The sequence below is a fragment of the Macaca mulatta genome, chromosome 17, assembly GCF_049350105.2.
Source record: "Macaca mulatta isolate MMU2019108-1 chromosome 17, T2T-MMU8v2.0, whole genome shotgun sequence".
NCBI classification, from domain to species: Eukaryota; Metazoa; Chordata; class Mammalia; order Primates; family Cercopithecidae; genus Macaca; species Macaca mulatta.
The window spans coordinates 104,215,042-104,236,011 of NC_133422.1; the positions used below are offsets into that span (position 1 = coordinate 104,215,042).

General features: G+C 42.4%; 1 protein-coding gene across 1 annotated transcript in view; it reads right to left on the reverse strand.

Moving 5' to 3' along the window:
- Positions 1-6,520: 6,520 nt before the first annotated feature.
- Positions 6,521-20,970, reverse strand: part of IRS2 (insulin receptor substrate 2) — a 30,964-nt gene continuing 16,514 nt past the window's right edge. The window contains exon 2 of the mRNA XM_002800838.4: positions 6,521-8,987. Within this exon, the coding sequence (XP_002800884.3) occupies positions 8,983-8,987 (5 nt within the window). The 3' untranslated portion in view covers positions 6,521-8,982. The remainder of the gene's footprint in view (positions 8,988-20,970) is intronic.

The following is a 20,970-nucleotide window of genomic DNA, read 5'->3' on the forward strand; positions in this document are numbered from 1 at the left end:
CTTAGACTGCGAGTGTTCTAGTCGTATACAAGACAGATGCATTCATTTAAAATATTCAACAAATATTTGTTGAGTACCTACCACTGTGTGTCATGTATTGTGTTAGGTTCACTAAAACACAGTGGGAAAGAGGTGGAATTGGAATAAATGCTTTGAATTCCGACTCACTGCTTATTAGTTGTGACCCTGAGCAAGGTGTTTAACCTTTCTGAGCTTCAGTTTTCTTAATAGCACTTAGTTCTCAGAGGTGTGTGAATATGGATGAGAGGTAGATAAATGTCTGAACAGAGTTACTCAGCAGTTGCGGTAACACAGTTTTGCTAGCTACCATGTCTGCAACGTGATCCTTTCCATCAAGGAGCCCCCTCGTGGGAGAAACACAGATAAACAGATACTACAGTGAAACTTGGAAGGTGCCCTAACAGAAGGGTAAGCAGAGTGGTTTGAGAATCGGGAGAAGTGAGTCACTAGCTCTGTTGAGGTGAGTTGAAATCAGGTTGCATTATAGTCATTGGAACCGTTCACTGGATGTTTCCAGTTTTCCTTCTCCTGACACATGGTAGAGTTGTCTTGAAGAGTCAGTACGAGTTTCTAGATGAAGAAAGAGGTTTCAACACTCTAGGGCAAATGAAATACTTGTATGCAAAGCAGAGTCATAAAAGGATTAAAATTTGGTGATAGGATCAGTGCAACTGTGACCAACGCTGGGTTCCTGGGGTAGCAGAGAGGCAGAAGGTGAGTCTGCTTAGGTAGACAGGGTTGTGTATTTAGGGCACCTTTGCGCCAAGTGAATTTCCCCAAAGTAATGTGAACTCGAAAACCACTCATCAGAACCTCCTGATTCAATAAATAAGAAGGCTGGACAAATGTCACAAAGTTCTTTGGAAAGGAGTATAGGACCTAATAGTGGTCTACACAGCCAATTTGTTGCTCATCTACAAAGACAATAGGCAAATTACCTCTCACATATGAGAGAGCTCAGGGAACAGAGCATACAAAAAAGTTTCTGGAAAAAAGTTTTGAGTTGTTTGTTTTCAGTAACAAAATCCAAGCAATTAATAGATGGTTAAAAACTAAGCATGTTCAAAGAACTGGTGGCATGAAATGAATCAATGTAAATGAAGGATAAGTATTTTAAACTCATATGAATTACATTACAGAAAAAAATGTATTTTTTTTTTACCTTGAAAATGCAGAAAATAATGTAACTGACAAATGTTAAGGCGGGGAAAAAGGAGAAAGGAGAGGTGAATGGAAATGAGATGATGAATATCCTCAGATTTCAAAGGAAGAAGTGAAGCAATGTTGTATAGCATTTAAATGTGTACTTTTAAAAATGCTTCTAACTTGTTGCATAACTTTCCTCAAGGGATCTTTTAGGAAATAATAACTCTTGGTAGATAAACATTTATTTTTAGGTTCAGCAATTCTTTGTCTTTTCATTTCATTTTATGTCTCTTCCTTACTTGAGCTGGGTGCACTACATATGCTCTAGGAAGGCTTAGGTGCCGACACAGGGAGGGGTGGAGGGGGAGGGACAGGGCCTTGAAGATGCATCTGGGGAATTAGGCAGAAGCCAATTCATATAGCACCTTATGTCTCAGGCCTACCACGCTCAGGAATTTTGACTTTTCCTAAAAGATAATAGGTGGGTGGGGAGGAAGGAGAATTTGAATTATACATGCATTTATTTATTTATTTTTTCTTATTTAAGACAGGATCTAGCTGTATTGTGCAGTTCGGCCCCCAACTCTGGGGCTCAAGTGACCCTCCCACCTTAGCCTCCTAAGTAGCTGGGACTACAGGTGCCAGTCAGAGGGCGTGGCTATTTGATAAAGATCACTTTGTCACTTTGGCTGTCCTGTATTTAAAAATCTCTTTAAGCAACATGATTTAGAGCTGCTCTATCAGCATGATCTTACGATCTTATGAACCTGGACCGTTCAGGATGGACCTCACACTCTGATCTTTCCTTCCAATTTTAGATCTTTCCTTCAGATTCCTAAATACTATTTTGGTAAACACTTTACAGACTAAATTAGGCAGAATAAACTATGGCGATTCTTTTTCCTGATTAAATCCGATGCTCAGTAGTTCTCTCATCCTCAGAGAAGCCAGGATCTCAGGCTGCAGGTCATGCCCTGTGCAAGTCCAGGGGAGCTGTTGACATGAGCAACAAAGCGGGTGGCTGCCTCATCAGCTGTGCGATGCTGAGCCCCTGGGAGGAGGAGCCGGTCGAGTTTATGTGGTCTATGTCCCCTCTCCCATCACTACGAAGAAAGACAGCTGCAAAGTCCTGTTTTTTAAGGCCTCCAGGCAATGAAATCGACAATGGTTTCAAAGTTGATATTTAATAACCCTCATTATTATCAAGTTATTTTTTATGGAAATAGGACATATTTTTCTAATTGTATTCTACCGTGTTCTCTGGCTTTATCATCTTTTGAGAAGGTCAGCTGACTAATCTTTATTTTATCCATAGCCCCTAATGTTATCAATGCTAATTAATCACCATAGTTTCCTCTTTTCCAGTCTAAATAGTCCTAGCTCTTTGATGTACCTTCAAAGGTCCAATTTTCCAATCCTTTGTATCTTGATCTTTTATAAAACAGCTTCCCATGTTGCACAGAATTTAATAACAAAAGCAAGGATATGTGAAGCCTATAGTGGTAGAATTATGCTCTGAGTCTGGAAAATAACAATTCTGCAAACATAAGCCAGTGACGCCATCCTCTTTTTGATCACGCTAGATTCATAATTTTGTTCTACTTTTACCCTATTATAAATCCCCCTTTCAAAATCACTGTAGATGGAGATCATACATTAGAGATATAATTGCATTTGAAAAGGGTAGTCCTTTCATTTTCTGCTGCTGTAGCAGACACTGTTAGTTGCTACTGCAGTGACAGTATTCCTTCTTTTTCCTGGTTTCCAACGCCCAGCTTTTGTTCAATGGTCTCTTCCTGGGATGCGGACACCTCCCAGCCCCGGAGGGTGCATCTCTTTTAGTGTAAATCAGCCATCTCCTTCCTCATACTCAATGGAACCAGGAGCTTGGGACCCAATCCCAGACAATGGTAGTGAGGCACAGGCAGCTGGTGGTGGGGTGGCTCTGGGGTCATTTGCATCACTCCAGAAAGACACCCAAGGAAGAGACCCTGTCTTCGCTGGACGTTATTATGAGATGATCTGCTGCCGGGAGCTGCTGCAACCATCTTATAAACACAGGGGGCCAGTGTGAGAAATGAAAGCAAAGATCGGGAGGATGGCTGAGTAGAAAGAAGAAGAGATCCAGGGCTTCTGTGCACGCCACTTAGCTGCCTAATTAACCAGCCCTGGGCTTCCTGTTGTGTGAGTTAATACATCCCTTCGCAATTTAGTGATTTTCATTGTGTGGTCCCAGATCAGCATCAGCAGCATCTGGAAATTTTTAGAAATGCAAATTCTGGGGCCCTACCCCAGACTTGCTGAGAAGAGTCGAGGAGTGGAGTCCAGCAATCTGTTTTTAACAAGCCCTCCAGATAATTCTAAGAAGTCCTGAAGTTTGAGAACTACTGCTCTGGGCTTGCTATAGTCTAAATGTCTGTGTTCTCCCACCACTCACATATTAACATTTGAATCTCCAAAGTGACGGTATTAGAAGGTGGGGGTCTTTCGGAAGTGATTCAGTCATGAGGTCAGAGCTCTCATGAACAGGATTAGTACCCTTATGAAAGGGACCCCAGAGAGCTAGGTCACCCCTTCTATCATGGGAGGGCACTGAGAAAGTGCCGTCTATGAACCAGGCAGCAGGCCCTCACCAGACATCACATTATAGCAGCTTGTTCTTGGACTTCTCAGCCTCCAGAATTGTGAGGAAAAAAAAAATACTACTGTCTATAAGCTACCCAGTCTACGACTTCCATTACAGCAGCTCAGATCAGCTAAGAGCCATTGAATTGGGGTTTCAATTACTTGCAGCTAAACACATGTTAATACATACATCTCCCTTTACTGTTTTATGCATCTTTTCTAGAAAAATCTATCAATCGGTATGTTTTCTGTCAATGTCATCTGAGAGTTAACAGTATCATAGCCAGAAAGGTCTGGAGAGATACAAGCATGTTGTACAGTCTCTGATATGTGTTTGACACACCCAGACAGGTTGCAAAACAGTTGAGGGTAGGTTTCTTGGGGTGTAAGTAATTTTCATAAAAATTTAGAATTTTTTGAGTTCCAACGTGAAAGGAGAGGATTTTGAAATGGAGAAAAAGAAAACCTCAGAGGCACAAACTCAGGCAGAGCTCCTGTCAGAGGAACCAAGTGCCTAAAATAGGACAGAGAGTTTCCAGATGCAGCGGAGAGGCTGTGAGTAATCTGAGAGCTCAGGTAGGAAAGTGGGACCAGTGTGAAATGAAGGAGGCACTAATGATAAGCAGACAAGAAACCATCAAATTGCTATTTAGGGTCACTGGGATCTGCAGAGGGAAACGAGGCTGAAGAGACAAGAGGAAAGACACGGCTGTGAGGGTCGAAATCTAAAAGAAACTCCTAAAGGGACGCTTAATGTTTTCAAGCTATCCACTGCGGCATGCTAGGTCTATCATCTGTGTATCATCGCCAAAGCAAGAACCATAAACATCAGATTTCACTCAGTTATAGAAATCAGAGAAAAACTGCTGGGGCAATGACAGGGAAGAGACACTGCACATTCTCAGTGGAGGAATCATCCGTTCTGTCCTTCAACTGGTGTCATCCAAAAGCTGCTATGTCAAGTAATGCTAGCTTCACTCAAATGCTATTACCCCTGGTTATCTCACAACTCACAGTAATGAACAACCCGTCTAACCTGTGAAGCAATGCTTAAGGAAGGTTTGAGGAAGGACGAGCTGCAGATCAGCTCAAGGATGGGACTCAAATATCATGACAGTACCATGAGCTAAGGTGCCTCCTGCAAGCTGCCTGTTGAGGCCATCAGTGGGTTAGAACCAAATTCTTCCAAAATTATTGCAGTCTGCAGTCATCATATCTTGTCATGTAATACTTAACATTCTGGAAAAGGCCCTGCATTGGTTCTGAGTAATATTTCCAGGATCTGTGGACCTTTGAAACAACTCCATGTCACTGTACTTTTCCATGGTGGCTCTTTCAGGCGAATCACTTGTCCATTCCTGCCTTAGATGAGGCCTGTGGAATGACTGCATCATTTGCCCTTTCGTTGTTAAAATGGTTATCAGATTTCAGGTATATCAAGCCTTGCAGATCAGGCCTCTTACAGGCTCCCCCAGAACAAACCATCCAGGCACAAACAGGGGATGCAGCACGTGGCCATCCCACCACAGGTTTCCACACCACGGTGTGAGCTCATCTCGCTGACTTAAAAACCATCATTTAAAAGTCACCTTTCCAAATTGCACTGATTTTATTTGTTCAAAAGATAACACGCACGTTATTACATGACTATCATTTTAGGGCAAAGTGGATATATGGACAAATGTTTCAAGCGAGGAGGTAAACTGTCCTGGATAAAAATTCACGGCATCAGTTTTATATTTTCTGCTTCCTGAATTGCATTTTCCTGGATCTGATGATTTTGTTCTTTGTATTCTTGATGTATGCCTCAGTGTATCTTCTTCTGTGTATGTGTCATGGAGGGAGCATTCTTTTTTTTTTTTTTTTTTTTTTTTTGAGGTAGAGTTTCGCTCCTTGCCCAGGTTGGAGTGCAAAGGCGTGATCTTGGCTCATGGTAACCTCCGCCTCCGAGGTTCAAGCGATTCTCCTGCCTCAGCCACCCAAGTAGCTGGGATTACAGCCTTGTGCCACTGTGCCCGGCTAATTCTGTATTTTTAGTAGAGATAGGGTTTCTCCATGTTGGTTAGGCTTGTCTTGAACTCCCAACCTCAGGTGATCTGCCTGCCTCGGCCTCCCAAAGTGCCGGCCAGGGGCGGCCAGGTGCGTGAGTGACCGCGCCCGGCTGGAGGAAGCATTCTTAATGTATGCATTGGTACATCTTCTTCTGTGTGCATGTCACGGAGGGAGCATTCCTGATGTACACATTGGTGTATCTTCTGTGTGCACATCAGGAAGGGAGCACTAAGCAGAGGTGCATAAGCAGATTCTGGACTGCAGAGCTGGGGAGTGGTCCTGGTTTTACCACTCACGGACTGCATGCTCTCAGACAAGTCTCTTAGCATTTTTGTACCTCGGGCTCCTCCTCTGCAGAATGAGGATGGCAATTCCTACCTCCTAAGATTGTCATGAGCTAGAAAGAAGTTAATATTTGTCATGCATTTAGAATAGCCTCTGTGTTTTGTAAATAGAATATTCTTTTTTGTTGTTATAACACATTTGTTTTTCATAAATGTTATTATCTGGCAGGTATTTTTTGGCTTCCAGAATAAAAGTTTTAAAATTAAAAGGTATCAAAGTATTTTTAGGAGCCTAGTTATTTCCTCAACTACTCCCGTTTAAACTCTAAAAGTAGACTGGCTTTACGTTAAACGGAGAATTCATACAGAAAAAATCTTCAGGACTGTATTCATTTCATAAATAATGTACTTTATTTTATTGCATATGGCTATTAAGGAGGGCATCCATGATCAATACAGACTAAATACAATGCACTATTCTAGTCCAGTTTATTCTCGTCTCCAGCAGCATCACATTGACCCCTATATACAGCGTGTACAGTGGAAGACAGAGCAAGATAAGTTAAGTCTCTTGTCATATCACAATAGCAAGAAATATATTTAACATCTTGATATCCAGAAACAATACGTACCCAAAAAGAAAACACTGTTTAATAACTATTAAAGTTTATATAGCAAAAAATATTTTAAATTTAAGGTAAGTCAGGCAAAATGTACAAAGACCCAATATACATTGTGAAGTTTTAGCAAACATAACATTTATACATTTTGGTTCCATTCTGTAAACTAAATTAAAAATGTAAATATTGCATATGCCTTTTTTTGAAATGTACAGGATAGAGGAAAATTTAGTATATTATCATCTGTGTATTTTGCTTGTTTTAAGCTGCAGTATGAACATGAACCATCTGTATAGTGTCATGACTACTCTAAGGAGAGAGGGCGAGTTAAATATGCGTCAATACACCGCATTCAGCAGGGTCCATGTTCAGTCCCTATCGTACCTGGGGGGAGTTACAAAGCAAATACCACCCATCGATGCCTATTCCCAAAACTAAATAAAAACTTCAGGATGTTTTATACATCTTAATAAAGTACATCATACACTGAAATTGACCTTCCAGCTAACATTGTATGGCCTAGGCGCTGCTGTGATGTATAATTTCAGAAAAGTAAAACCTTAAAAATGTTCAGGGAGATCACTTTACATTCAACTTTGTCTTGCAATACAATCCTCTGTTCTAAAGTTCAGCACGGAAGCAGGAAGACTTTTGCATTGCCATTAAATATATTTTTAAGACATTGAAATTTTTGGTCTTCCTCTAAAAAAGCCTCATTTTATTAATGCATTATTCTATAGTGATATATATCTATATATTTATATATATTTTTCTCAAAACAAAACAAAACGAAACCAACAACTTACATCTCCAATGAATGAGTGTAACCTCTCCATGACTATCAGAGAAGATAGGCACTGGGGAAGCCCCCACGGGAGGAGAGGTCGACAGCCCTCCAATTGAGTGTCGACGGAGCAGAAAACGGCAGATCATTCTGCCGGTCAAGTTCAGCGGTTTTAGGTAACGTCTGCGAGAACTGCCACAACACTGGTATTTTCAGAATACTGAAAACATAAAACAAGGGTAGTCTTGTCAGGAATTTTTTCGACAAGTAACATGTACTGCGAGATTGCTTTTCTTCTTTTTCTTTTTCCATCAGCAACATAGGGGCTGGAATGCCTCTTTTTATCAGTTTCTCTCTTTCCTTTTCTTTTTTTCTTTTCGTTTTTTGTTCAGGGCAGCCTCACTGGTTGACATAATAACATTTTATGAAAGATAATACATTTTTTAAAAAATTAAATCTGCCACACCCGGACCACCCTGGAATTGCTAGCACACCTACAGGGATTTTTGGTTACAGAAAGGCATGCCCAAGATTCAGGAGAGCAGAGACATCTGAGCTTGTAAATAGAATAAAAGGCGTTTGCAATGTGAAGTACCTACATAAACATCTACATCGAGAAGATTAAACAAGTCTATTAAAGGTAAAAAGAGATACTCATCCCCTTCCCAAAGCCCTTCCCTCCCACCCCCCCACTACCCAATACAGTTGATTTGTTTCAAAAGTAGGTTGCTTCAGTTACATATAGTAATTATTATTTTGTAATCCGTCTTTAAAGTCCAATCCCAAATTTCACTTCCATCGAGAAATGTCAGTCCCACACTGGGCTCGGTGTGGACGTAAACATGGCAGGTACCTGCACTGGAATCCAACAAGCAGCTGTCTATACTTGGACCATTTCACTAAGGCCGAGGACCGCGCTCCAGACACACAGCGCAGGGGCTACTACAGGAGGTCCTGTTGGACCCCTGCCACGGAAATCCGGCTTTACCTTGAACTGAGGTAGGACTGTGGTCGTTTTGAGTGTAAGCCAGTAAATACCAGATTTTACCACTTTCATAGGTGTGGGTGCACTCTCCTAGCATGCTGAGGGTTACATCTGCTTTGCCAAAAGGAAAAGAAGAAATTAAGACACCGGCCACAATTTAAGAAGGCCAATGAAAACATCCAATTTTCTTGAGAATAACTTCTTCAGCTAATTTTGTTAAAACAAAACAAAACAAAACGCAAACAGCACAATGACGAATGCCCCATCCGGGAACAAGGGAGAGAGGCAGGTGACCTTGCCTTGTTGGTGCCTCATCTAACAGAGTCCACAGATGTTTCCAAACATAGTCATTGCTCAGATCCAAAAGAAAACTGTAAGCAGCTTCGGGCTGAAACAATGCTGAGCATCTTCTTTTAATGACATTCTCTGACGTGTGACATCCTGGTGATAAAGCCAGACAGATCTTCACTCTGAAAAAGGAAGGAGGGAAGTTAGCAGAGATCCTCAGGAGAAAAGAGCAATCTCTGGAGTTCCAGAAAAAGCCCCTCTAACTCACGGCTAAGACCTGGGTTATTTTCATAAACTGATGCCCTTTGAGAAAGAAACACGTATTCATTCTGTTTTCCAGAAGTGAGTTCGGTGGGAAAACTCTGAGTTTTCCTGGAAGCAGAGCTGTTAGGTTCACGGTGAGTTGTCTATACAGTGAGGTTCATGTTTTCAATTTAAGAAAAATATTCACACGTGTTTTTGTGAATCATTCTGTCGAACAAGATAGAAAAAGAAGGGCCAGTTCCCAGGTGCCACTGCGTGTCTGTGTGATGGAATGACCCCTTTAACTCCTTAGGCCTTGATGCTCCCTGTGTTGTGTGGGATACACAGAATCCACTACCTTCCTCCCAGGGCTGCAGAGATGAAAAACCATGACACACGTTACAATGCTCTGTAAACTATGTTTATCCTACAAATGTGCATTATGTTATGAAAGTGGAATAACTAAGAACTCCACACTTCTGTCCTCAGAAAACTTCCAACTGGATCATCCATCTCTTTTTGAACGTGTCCAGCAATGGAAGGCTCCTGCACTGTCTCACGTGTGGTTGCATAACCCTCAACATTAGGAAAGGGTTATTTTTATCCACTCAACTTTCATATGTTCCAGTTTAGGTAATTTACCCTTTCGCTGTGCTCAGAGGGGACAGGGACTGAGGACACTTGGCCAGATCTAACTGCTTCCTCCCTTCCAGGATGAAGGATCAAAATTCTTTAACCTTTCTCAATTTCCAGGGTTTTAGGCCTATTTTTACTTGATATATTCCTTCTTCAAGGGACAGAACAAATCGGAAGATTCTGACCTTTCACAGCGTGTTGTTTTTTTCCTTCGAAGCTTCTTGGCTTTTTAACCAAAATGACATACTGTTCATTTTGATCACTCAGTTCCATGATGGCGAGCACTGCTTTGCTCTCAAACAGGTACATTTCCTTCCTTTGCAGATGCATTTATACAAACTGCATTTCTGGACACTCTTCTAAAATCATTTAGAATTTTGATCCTAGACTCTTTACCATACTCCCTGACTTACTTTTTTGTGAATCATTCTTTTCTATCCATCTTAAGTTTAGAAGACTGAACTCAACAAGACAGAAACTTCCAGTGTGCCCTGAAGCTGAGTGAGTCCCTCAAAACCACATCTCCTTAGGAACTCGAGGCACTACGCTCTATAGCCCCCCAAAAGCTTTACAGAAAAAATACTTGTCAATATACGAGGTATACATTTTTAAATTCCCTACAATGCGACATTCTGAGGCTGTTTTTACTCTATCTTATTTATCATTATTATTTTTTAAGATGGAGTCTCATTCTGTCACCCAGGCTGGAGTGCCGTGGCATGATCTTGGCTCACTGCAACCTTCGCCTCCCAGGTTTGAGCAATGTTCGTGTCTCAGCCTCCCGAGTAGCTGGGATTACAGGTGCGTGCCACCAGGCCTGACTCATTTTTATATTTTTAGTAGAGATGGGGTTTCACCATGCTGGCCAGGCTGGTCTTGAACTCCTGACCTCAGGTGATCCACCCACTTAGGCCTCCCAAAGTGTTGGGATTACAGGAGTGGGTCACCGCGGCCGGCCTATCTTACTATTTTTATAAAGCTTATGTCCATTAGAAATTTAATAAGTAAACAATGTTCTGCCAATGAACCTTAACAGAATTAATTTCTTCCTAAGGAAAGATCTGTCTTTGAGTTATCTGATTCATTATTGTTGTGATTTTCAATCCCAGGAGACTTCAGTGAGAATCTAATTGTATCCCCTAAAAAAAAGCAGGCATTTGCTAACATACACCTTGACTTGTAATTCACTCTAAAACGAGCTTGCATTTTGTCCCCGAGGCCCTGATTTGGGAAGAATCCCATGGCCACCATAAAGCAGGTAACTGAGAGTCTGCAAATCCATTGACAGAAAGATTTCTAATCAATTGCTTATTTTATTTTGACACTAACAATTAGCTAAATGTGGGTGAATTATCCATGTTAACTCTAAGTCTGTTATTTTGAAAACAACTAAACAAGTAAGTTCTTCAGCTTCTCAAACTTAAGTACTTTGTCGTATAAATGGCAGATAAATTATTGCTGGAAAAAATCACTTTCCATTTTCATTTGTGATTTCATGAGGCCACTGACATTTTCATTGTTTTTTTAGGATGCTGTATCGCTGTAAAACTCAATTCTTATCATTACATCTCTTTGCGAGCTCTAATTAAGTTGAACATGTAATTTTATTTTTTGGAAGTAGAATATAGTTATCAAAACGTTAATTTCTAAGCATTAGCATTATGCAAGAAAAGAGCTGATAAATGGCAAGGAAATAATTCATCCATGCATTTATTCATGCAATGACCTTTCAACAATTTTCTTTTTTTAATTCTACGCTGGTGCAGGGCCTCACTGATAACTTGGAGGAAGATGGCTGACAAAAAAAAAAAAAAAAAAGGGTAAGGGGAAAGGGAAGGGCAAGGGGAAGGGGAAGAGGAAGGGGAAGGAAAGGAAAAAAAAGGAAAGAAAAAAAAGAGGGAGGGGAAGGGGAAGAGGAGAGAGAAGGGGAAGAGGAAGGGGAAGGAGAAGGGAGGAAGGAAGGGTTATTACAGGAAGATGAACCTGTTAATGGCACACTCAAAGGACGCAAGAGAGCTGAGGTGAGGGAGATCAGAAATAGGATGACCGCCCGCTCAGAGCCAGTCGTGGGGGCGTCGGCTGTGCAGCGTTTCACACCCGTCTGCATGCACACACGTGTTACCAGAGCAAGCACAACGTGCACATGTCTCGCCTAGCCTGTCTCCTGTTGGTTAAAATACAATCGCTTTCTACGGCCGCCTTTCACGGTAAAGCAAGAACTGTGGTCTGGGTGTGCTCAGCGGGCACAGGCCTGAGTTCCTGCCCCTCAGCACCCTGCCTCTCACAGACCTGCTTGTTTAGACATCCCCCCACCCCAGGAGGCCACAGCTGATTCCAGGTGACCCTTAGGGATGCCTGGAAGCACTCACGGTGATTTAAACAGAATTAACCAGCAGAAACAATCCTTTGTGGAGGTGCCAAAGGGCAGTGAGGAAAAGGCTGGAGCACACCTCAGATTGGACCCTGCCCGCCGCAGCAGAGGAACTGGGATACAACGGAGACCTAAGAAGCATCAGTACTAAGAATGCATGGTGGCAAAAAGGGATCTTTTTTGAAACCCAAAGTATAGTTCTTATTCATTTGTTACAGAAAGAAGGCTTAAGACAGAAGCCATCTGCCTGAACTGATGTCTCAAATACCTTTTTCCAATTGAGCCGGTGGTAGAATCTTTGCCACGCATATTATTAAAGGCCCCACAGGCATAGGCCTAAAATGATTAACACGGGCAATGGCTCAGGAAGGCTCTCTGTAGTTCACACACAGCTTTCAGACGCCAAACACCAAGAGCTAGTGCCCCTGGTTGAAGCCACCGCGGAAACACGATACCTGCCATCCACCTGACAGCCACCCACTCATCAGTGACACTCCCCTACCCGAGGAAGAAGAAAGCTGGAAAACACTCTTGTAGATTCAAACCTAGGAATGAGAGTAAATGTTTGCCTTTATAGTCATTTACTTTCAAAGTAACCGAAGTTAACCCTCACCCTGTAAATCGGCCTGGTTCATCCCGACTAGGGAAAAAAATACGCTAACAATTTTCTAACACTAATCATCTGACATCCTCAAGCTTTACATATGATCAAACTTCAGGCTTCCTGAAGATGAGATTCCAACAAAAATTTATTTATTGTATTATCTGTGTTAATTTTAGTAGAAGCAAAGAATTATTAATTTTGTGGCTGTTCTACCCTGAACATTCACTAAGAAGGGAGACATTTTCAGAAACTATCAGCTGTAATGGCAAAACCAAAAAGAAAACAGTAAGACTCACGTGTTGCTCATGAACCCAATGACAGAACACCACACACCAGTTCTGCCACTACAGGTAACGTAGATACAAAAATGTAAACTTACTGACACTCGCTGAATTTGTCACACTATTCATTACACACTGTGCTACTCTGTCCCTTAGACGTTGCTTTGTAAAGAAATCCATCCACAGACGTATCCATGCAGAGTTATTTGAGCAAATAAACAAAATCAACAAACAAAAACCCTTTTAGCAGAGATGAGAGTGTTCCACAGGACCTGTCATGCAGTGTGGCCACTCCGCATTTCCTTTCTGCTGTCACTTGTGACAGATGACATTCATACGTGGGATACAGTCCCCTGTGCCACTCACCATAATGCCCTGCAGATGGGCAATAATTCCTCCCCTTTTCTCCTCCACTTGAAAGAGCAATCAGAATGCAAATGAAGGAGAGCTGTCAGTAAAAGCTCCACCTTCAAACTGCTCAACTTGACTCTCCCAAAAGAGAGAAAGGAGAAAACGAACCACTAGAAAACATTGTGATTACAAGGAGGAAAGCTTCCTTATAATATATGGAACAATGTCCCAACAATGACATGTCACGCGGAGCTGGGCACCATGACTGCAATCACATTACAGAAAACTGAAGTGGGTATCAAGCCTAGAACATGTTGGAAATAAGGTCAATTTGCTCCAGCCAATAACATCAGGCAGCATTTTAGGCACACGGTCTGACTCACCAATCCTTTTTCTTCATGATTTCTCATGACAGTTTGGGTTTGGACGTGTTTGCCTCCAACGTCACATTTCCAAGTTCAAAATCCAGGATATACACCGGGGTCATGGCAGCTCTGCCCAGGGAGGCCCTAGTCCTCTCTGCAGAGAGGCTGTGGGACATGGGGCCTCACAGGCCTTTGGGGAGCAACACTGGACCGCCCAGGGGCCAGATTCATGGAGTAGATGCAGATGCTTTCCCATTTTCAGCCGTAGCTGAATTAGGAGTGTTACAAATACTGATGTGCTTGACAAAATGAAACCATACACTTCTTAAAATTAAAATTTGTATTTCTAGTAGCAAATGTGATTCAGAAAGCAATGAAACCTTCCATGAGCTCAAACATATCATACAGGTCCATCTCAGTGCCCAGTTTCACCCTTTTATGTTAAACACAGAATTACGAGGGAAAATTAACTTTTCAGTTGCAGGAGCAATTCTGAGAAAAAAAAAAAAACCCGATAATTTAGTATCTCCAGACTTTACTAAAGCAAGACACTCTTAAGAATATGGGGGAAAAAAAAGTGAGGTTGAGTATGATAACAAAAGCCAGAGATTCTAGGAAAAACGGTTACTTGAACTTTTCTTTTAAATTGGAAAAAAAAAAACTTAAAAGGGAAATATGGAAGAATAACTTTCCCATGACAAACAGGGGCAATAACTTGCTTTCCAGTCCTCCTTGACAAAGACTGACAACATTCTTTTCTATGAGCTCATCACTTCCACTGACAATTAAAATCATTTCATTTTGAATGCTTGTTAGTAAAAAAATTCCTAATATCAAGTTGCAACTTGATGTTAATGACACAATATGAAACAGGATGAGACAATCTGGGTGTCTCACAGGCTGGGTTTAGTAAAAGGTATCTTCCCCCTTTAACTCCTGTTTAGTCCTTCACATAAGACCCGATCTTAATCATCCCAAACTAGGAAAATCAGGCCTCCTAAACTTTTATCTACTGCACTTCAAATTCCCTCTACACATTCAACTTTCCTACACAGGAGCCTGTATAAATTTTACAGTGCACGGCTACAGCAGATTGTATAACACAGAACGTACATGGTTCTTTTCTGAATGTTATTGTTAAAAACCCTGCCATGTGCATGATGCGAGCTATTCGTCTATGGCAAGAATTGCCCGCTGCCCCTGCAGCAGCCGCCAGTGCCATACGAGAAACAGTATCGATGATTCTTCCGCACAAACACCTGAGACACAAGAAGTCCCAAGAATTGCGGGTGGACCCTTTCTTTTAAATTATGAAATGTTAGACCCTTTTTTAGTTAAAACCCAGACCAGGAAGCATAAACAACTTGCTAAAGCCTCCCCGGCGGTCTGTGGAAGAGCAGAGTCCTCAGTTTCTCCCAGAACACTTTCCTCTCTGCTCCCCTTTGGTGACAATGAGATGGGTGGGAACGGGGCAGGAGCAGAGACACCTGCAACTTTCAACTGGGGCCCCAGAGTGTCAACTTCCACACTGAACCACTAGCTCTTTATAAAACTCTCCTCGAAGGACATTAAACAGCACACTAGCATGTCACACAATTCAGTGAAGCCTGTGATTCGATGTGGGTGTGCTCCATGGTCTGTCTTCCTTGCCAGGCGATGCCCAGGCCCTGCCTTCTCACCTCCCTGTCCCCAGCACCTGGCATCCTGCTGGTTAGATCCTTAGTAAAGCTTATAGGTATTAAACTGAAGCAAAAACCCCATGTGGTTCATGCCATTTCTCACAGGCAGAAATGCTCAAGCAGTTTTCAAAAAAGAACAAAGCTTTAGGACTGCGTAAGACCCAGAAGAAAAGAAAACCCTTTCCAGCCCACTCGGAGAGTGACGTTCTAAGCAGAGGTAAGTAAAGTAAGGCCAGATCCGGCTTGCCTGTCTCTGCAAATAAAGTTTTATTGGAACGCAGCCGTGCTCACGCATTTACATATGGCTGATTTCACACCATAAGTAGAATGGAGCAGTTGTGACAGAGACTGCGTGGCAATGAACCTTTACTACCTGACCTTTCACAGAAAGTTTGTTAACCCTTCAAGGAGCACAGGAACATGGCAACCTTTACTAAGAAAGACAATGCGAAGAAAAACAGGCAAAATTTGTCAGAATAACACCATATATTTCCATCTGTGTGTTATACTGGGAAACTAATTGATACCCCTTTGAAAATCATCTGCAAGCTTACGTACTTTAGAAATGCAATACTGTCTACTAAAAACCACACTATCCTGTTACAGACCCTACTGAAAGAGGATGCACATCACAAAATCATTTATGAAGCCAGCACACTTTTGGAATGAATTTCTCTTAGCTACCGCTGTTCTATTTGATTTTTCACTCATAATCTAATCATTGCTAAATACATCCTACACTAGCATTCCTCCTTTAACAAAAGTAAAGGTTTACATGTGAGATCTGCAATTCATAAAGGGTCCAAATCTTTTCTTTCTTGGGTCATTTGAGAATGTGAATGTAAGCATTATGCTTCTGCCCTAACAGTATTTGGGCCAAGCGATATAATGTGCATTAAAATTGCAAATAGCCAATGAACGATGTAATTCTTTTCTCAGATTTAACACGCTTCTACGTATGGTTTTTTTACTAATCTAAAAAATTTTATGTACACCATAACAATGTTTATATTGTTTATATATGAAATTATAAAACCTAATTATATTTTTGCTACCAAATTAAGGGAATGTAGAATAATTATTTATTCAAAATATATCCATCTCCAAATAGCCTGTTGTTATATCAATTCAACTGGACCTTTCTTCTACTTCAAAAGCTTAAATAACTGTAGGTAAATCCCCCCTCCCTGGTCTATAACATCTATGTGATACAGGATTTCAGCTTTGTCTCTCTGGGGACAAATTCACCTATCTAATTTCAAAGCCTCATAAGAATGACCATGTAGCCTTTAACTGAGCATCTACTACAGTCAAAGTTGAAGGGTCAAATCCTACTTAGTCACTGAAGTGCAGGCTTTCTTTGTAGAGATCAAAGTACTCATTCTTCCTAATCGGCCATATCAGAAACATCCTGCTTTTCCCCAGGACCCTGGAAATGACTCCATGCCACCATCTCTGTGCTTTAAACTACATGCCATTCCCACGACTCTCAGGACACTGGTGTGAAAGGCACTGTGGCCACACCACAGCCAGGCCCCCAGGGTTGGCATCTCGGAACCACCTCTTACCAGCTGTGTAATCTCTACAGCTATGTCTCTAAGTCTGCTCCCTCTTATGAAAATGGGGGCACTACCTCTCCCACCCTGAATTCCCCAGTGGAGTCACAGGGAATATGGCGAATGAGATTTCATGTATAAAATATATAAATAATACAAAAATATGTATGTTCATTCATAAAGAAGCACATGCTACTAGCACAACTGGCATTTTGCGGTTGGCTTCCCTTTGCTTTGTGCACCTTCAAATAATGTATACATGTAACCACATGCTGTGTTCTCAACTACAGACTTCTTAAGACCAGGCAGCCCTGTGCTGTGAGGGAAAGACCGGCTCCTCCCACCCTCCTGTTCTGGCTAATTTGCGGAGAGCCGCGGTGGTGTCTCCCAGTGCACTTGTCATCACAGTTCTTCCTCGTTCAAAATTGTATTCGTGAATGGTATCACGAACAACCACAACTGCAAGCAGCAAATAAACAACTGCCGAATGCACAAAAACAATGGCAAATAGCTCCCAGAATAAAATGAACGAACCTGTTTTAAGTGGACAGAAGTGGAACAGAAGTAGAATTGTTTTTCTGGGGGTAACTCTAGGCCATTTAAAGCTGCAAAGAGTGCCTTTGCCTAGCTGCTTTCTTCATGTCCTGAGGACAGGACAAAACGCCCAGGAAGGGGTCACACATGTCTACCACGCAGGCAGCTGCCCGTAGAGAACACGAATCCCTCACCATATCACAGACATGCCAAGCACACACAATGCATCATCAATAGGCTGGACTCCGCCTGGTCCCGGCCATCGGGAGATAGCACTTCTCTTCTCTCTGCTCTATACCAAAAGGTGCACTAAAATGCAGGCCGACATTTAAATTCCTCTGCCACAAATGACAGAGATTTACATCTAAATAAAGCACTATTTATTGAAATTTCAGTAATGCAAAATGGAAAATGCCAAGTTACCAACTATATAAGTTCATTTACTGAAGAAGCAAATAAAACAAGACAGCAGCAGCTGATCACCAGGCCTTGCCCAGGGACGTGGAGACAGAGGAAATCCATGTCTTTGGTTCCTCCTCCCCACCAAGCATGTAGCTATCCCAACCTCACCCACCTTGGCTCTGACTCCCCCGCATGTGACCGATTGGCAGTGAAACAGTGCACAAGTCATATTAAGTTACTGCACATGCCCTTTCAGCCAAAATGCCAAAGTGTCTATAAAGTTACTCAAAAACTTAAGTCTAAGCAGAGGAAACATACATTCTTTAGCCTCCGTAGAACCTAAAATGGCAAAGATCTTGTAGACATTTTCAAATGCTCACGGGCTGGGAGGAGCCTCACACACCAGAGGACCTAGATCCCCGAAATGCTTTGACTGGGGACATGGAGGGAGGTTTGGATGAGCGGGCAGCCTAGAAACGTGGGCCCCAACTTCTCCTGGAGGGTCCAGCAGGGCGCCCTGAGTCACCAGCAGTTGGATTCAGAGTGAGCACAGGCCCCTTGCTCCTGCTTCGCAGGCCCAGGGACAGAGGCCAGAGGCTGTGCAGGTCAGTGTGCACCCTGGCTCCTGCCCAGGCGGGCCACACTGGGAATGTGGCCACAAACACATCTCCTTTCCAGCAAGGAGGAGGAGGTGTGGAAGAAGAAAATACCTGGAGACGTAAAGATTCCATTTCCCAAATTGCCAGAAGTTTGGAAAGGGAAGAAACGATCAATTAATGATAAAAAAAAAAAAAAAATTTCTTACATGAAAAGGAAGTTGGACTGTGTGTGATGATTGACACAGTCACATTTCCAGGTTTCCCAAGGCTGTGCCTGAGTTCCTTTACGGCCTTTAAGAATGGATTTAAGAGAGACATACCTTTCTAACCATCTTGTTAGTAACCAAGGTGACAAAACTCAAGATCAAGCAGATGTACACAAAATAGACAATAGTTCTATCTCCTGTGTGTTACAGACTTAATGCCTTCTCTTCCTGGAGAGCTTCACGCAGTGATATTCCATCCTGGAAAATCAGCTCGACCATTTTCCTTTTTTTTTTTTTTCAGATGGAGTCTCACACTGTTGCCCAGGCTGGAGTTCAGTGGCGTGATCTCAGCTCACTGCAACCTCCGCCTCCTGGGTTCCAGTGAGTCTCCTGCCTCAGGCTCCCAAGCAGCTGGGACTACAGGCGCGCGCCACCACACCTGGCTAATTTTTGTATTTTTAGTAGAGACGGGGTTTCATCATATTGGCCAGGCAGGTCTCAAACTCCTGACCTCGTGATCCACCCGCCTTGGTCTCCCAAAGTGCTGGGATTATAGGTGTGAGCCACTGTGCCTGGCCCAGCTCGACCACTTAAACATTTCCAGTTACATGATTTTGTGGCATTCAATATATATGAAATTCCTATAAAATAATTGTTATTCCTCTCATTTTGCTTAGAGAATGATGGGCCATTTTATAATTTCTACTTGGAAGGAATAACTAGCAACACAGTTCAAGCAGATAATTCAAGAATGAGGTCCTCTTTCACCATTAGTTTTCTACATATTTCAGGAAAAGTCAGTCAAATTGAGCCTAAATTCTAAAGATAGACCTAAACGCTCCACCACGTTTTTAAAATTATGCAGGCTACAAATAACTGCACACAGTTGGCTGGAGCCCATTTATTAAACGTGCACTTTCCTCACCAGCAGGCTAAGAGGACATCAGGGCGCCCGTCCACACCGAGCCCTCACCTTCCCCAAGCTCTTACACCGTCAGCAAAACCCATGCCCTCAGCTCTTTCCTGTGAAGCCAGGATCTCTATGAAACAAATGGAATAATACATTGGAATAACACATTTTCTGCACAGTTTTTCTAATTTCTATAATTTTCATTTCCAAGTTAACTGAAGAGTGAAATTGATTTGTTTGATAAGCCGAGAGTTAGCAGGTCCTACAGTTAACCGTAATGCACGGGTCACCCCACCTCAAGGCAAGAGTTCAAAATAAGCGGATTCAGCGTTTAGTTTGTCAGAGGGAAAGACTTCGTCTTTTTTTTAAAAATGAAGCCTCTGTGTAAGATAAGCCTCTGTATCTTACCCAGAAGATACAGAACCAGGCAGGAGCCAGGCTTGCCAGGACCACATCCTCTCTCTACAGACTGGGACAGTTTCTCCAACAGCAGGAGTCAGGCTCCACGGCGGGGCAGGCATATACGTGGCCTACCATCTTCGGGCCTCAGACTTTCCATTAAAAAACAGGGATAACAACAAGATCCAACCCTACGCATAGGTTATCGGGATTCAACACCATTTTTAAATGTCTTAAAATTATAAGGTACGCTACGAACGTAAGTTTTTAGAATAAGGCATGTCACTCCCTGATTACAGACATGCGCTTTCGTTCTGCAGTTGATCCTGGAAGCATGTCCCAGTGGTTTCCCCAACCTCAGTGACAGCTCAGTGTCTTCATTCCACTAGATCACTACTAGGTCCTTTCCAATTTTATATACTTTTGAGGAAGAAATGTGAGTTGACAGATGCTCTACCAAGTAGCCACCACCACCCAGGGATACCACCACCATGATGATGGAATTGATGGCCACAGTATGAAAGTTTTTAAGAGCTCTGCCTATTGTTCCCAAGGACTCTATCTCCCTGACACACTGTGACATGTGAAGAAACGTCGGTAGCATGGCTGGCCGGGCTGGATTCCTCCTGGTCCCTTACTACCTCTTTCTCTTTACCTTCTCCTTTGAGCCTTAGCTCTCCATGCCAGCCACACTGGCCTCCTTCCTGTTCTGGAACATACCGGGCAACCTGCTGCCCCAGAGCCTTTGCACTGCTGTTCATCCCCTTTGCCTACCTGGATTCTTCCCTTAACATCCAGAAGACTGGCTTTTCCCCACCTTCAGGTTGCTTGGCTCAAATTTCCTTTTCCCCCCTCTCCCTTTCCTGCTTCATTTCTAGAGGGTTTCACCACCTGTAGTGCTTCATGTCCTAAATGCACAACAAAATTAAGTTTACTTCCTAGGTTTCAAAGGCTGACAATCCACTGAAGACTTGCCCACTTTCTGTTATTCTTTTTAGCTTGAAAAACCAAATCTGTTTCTCTCTAGCC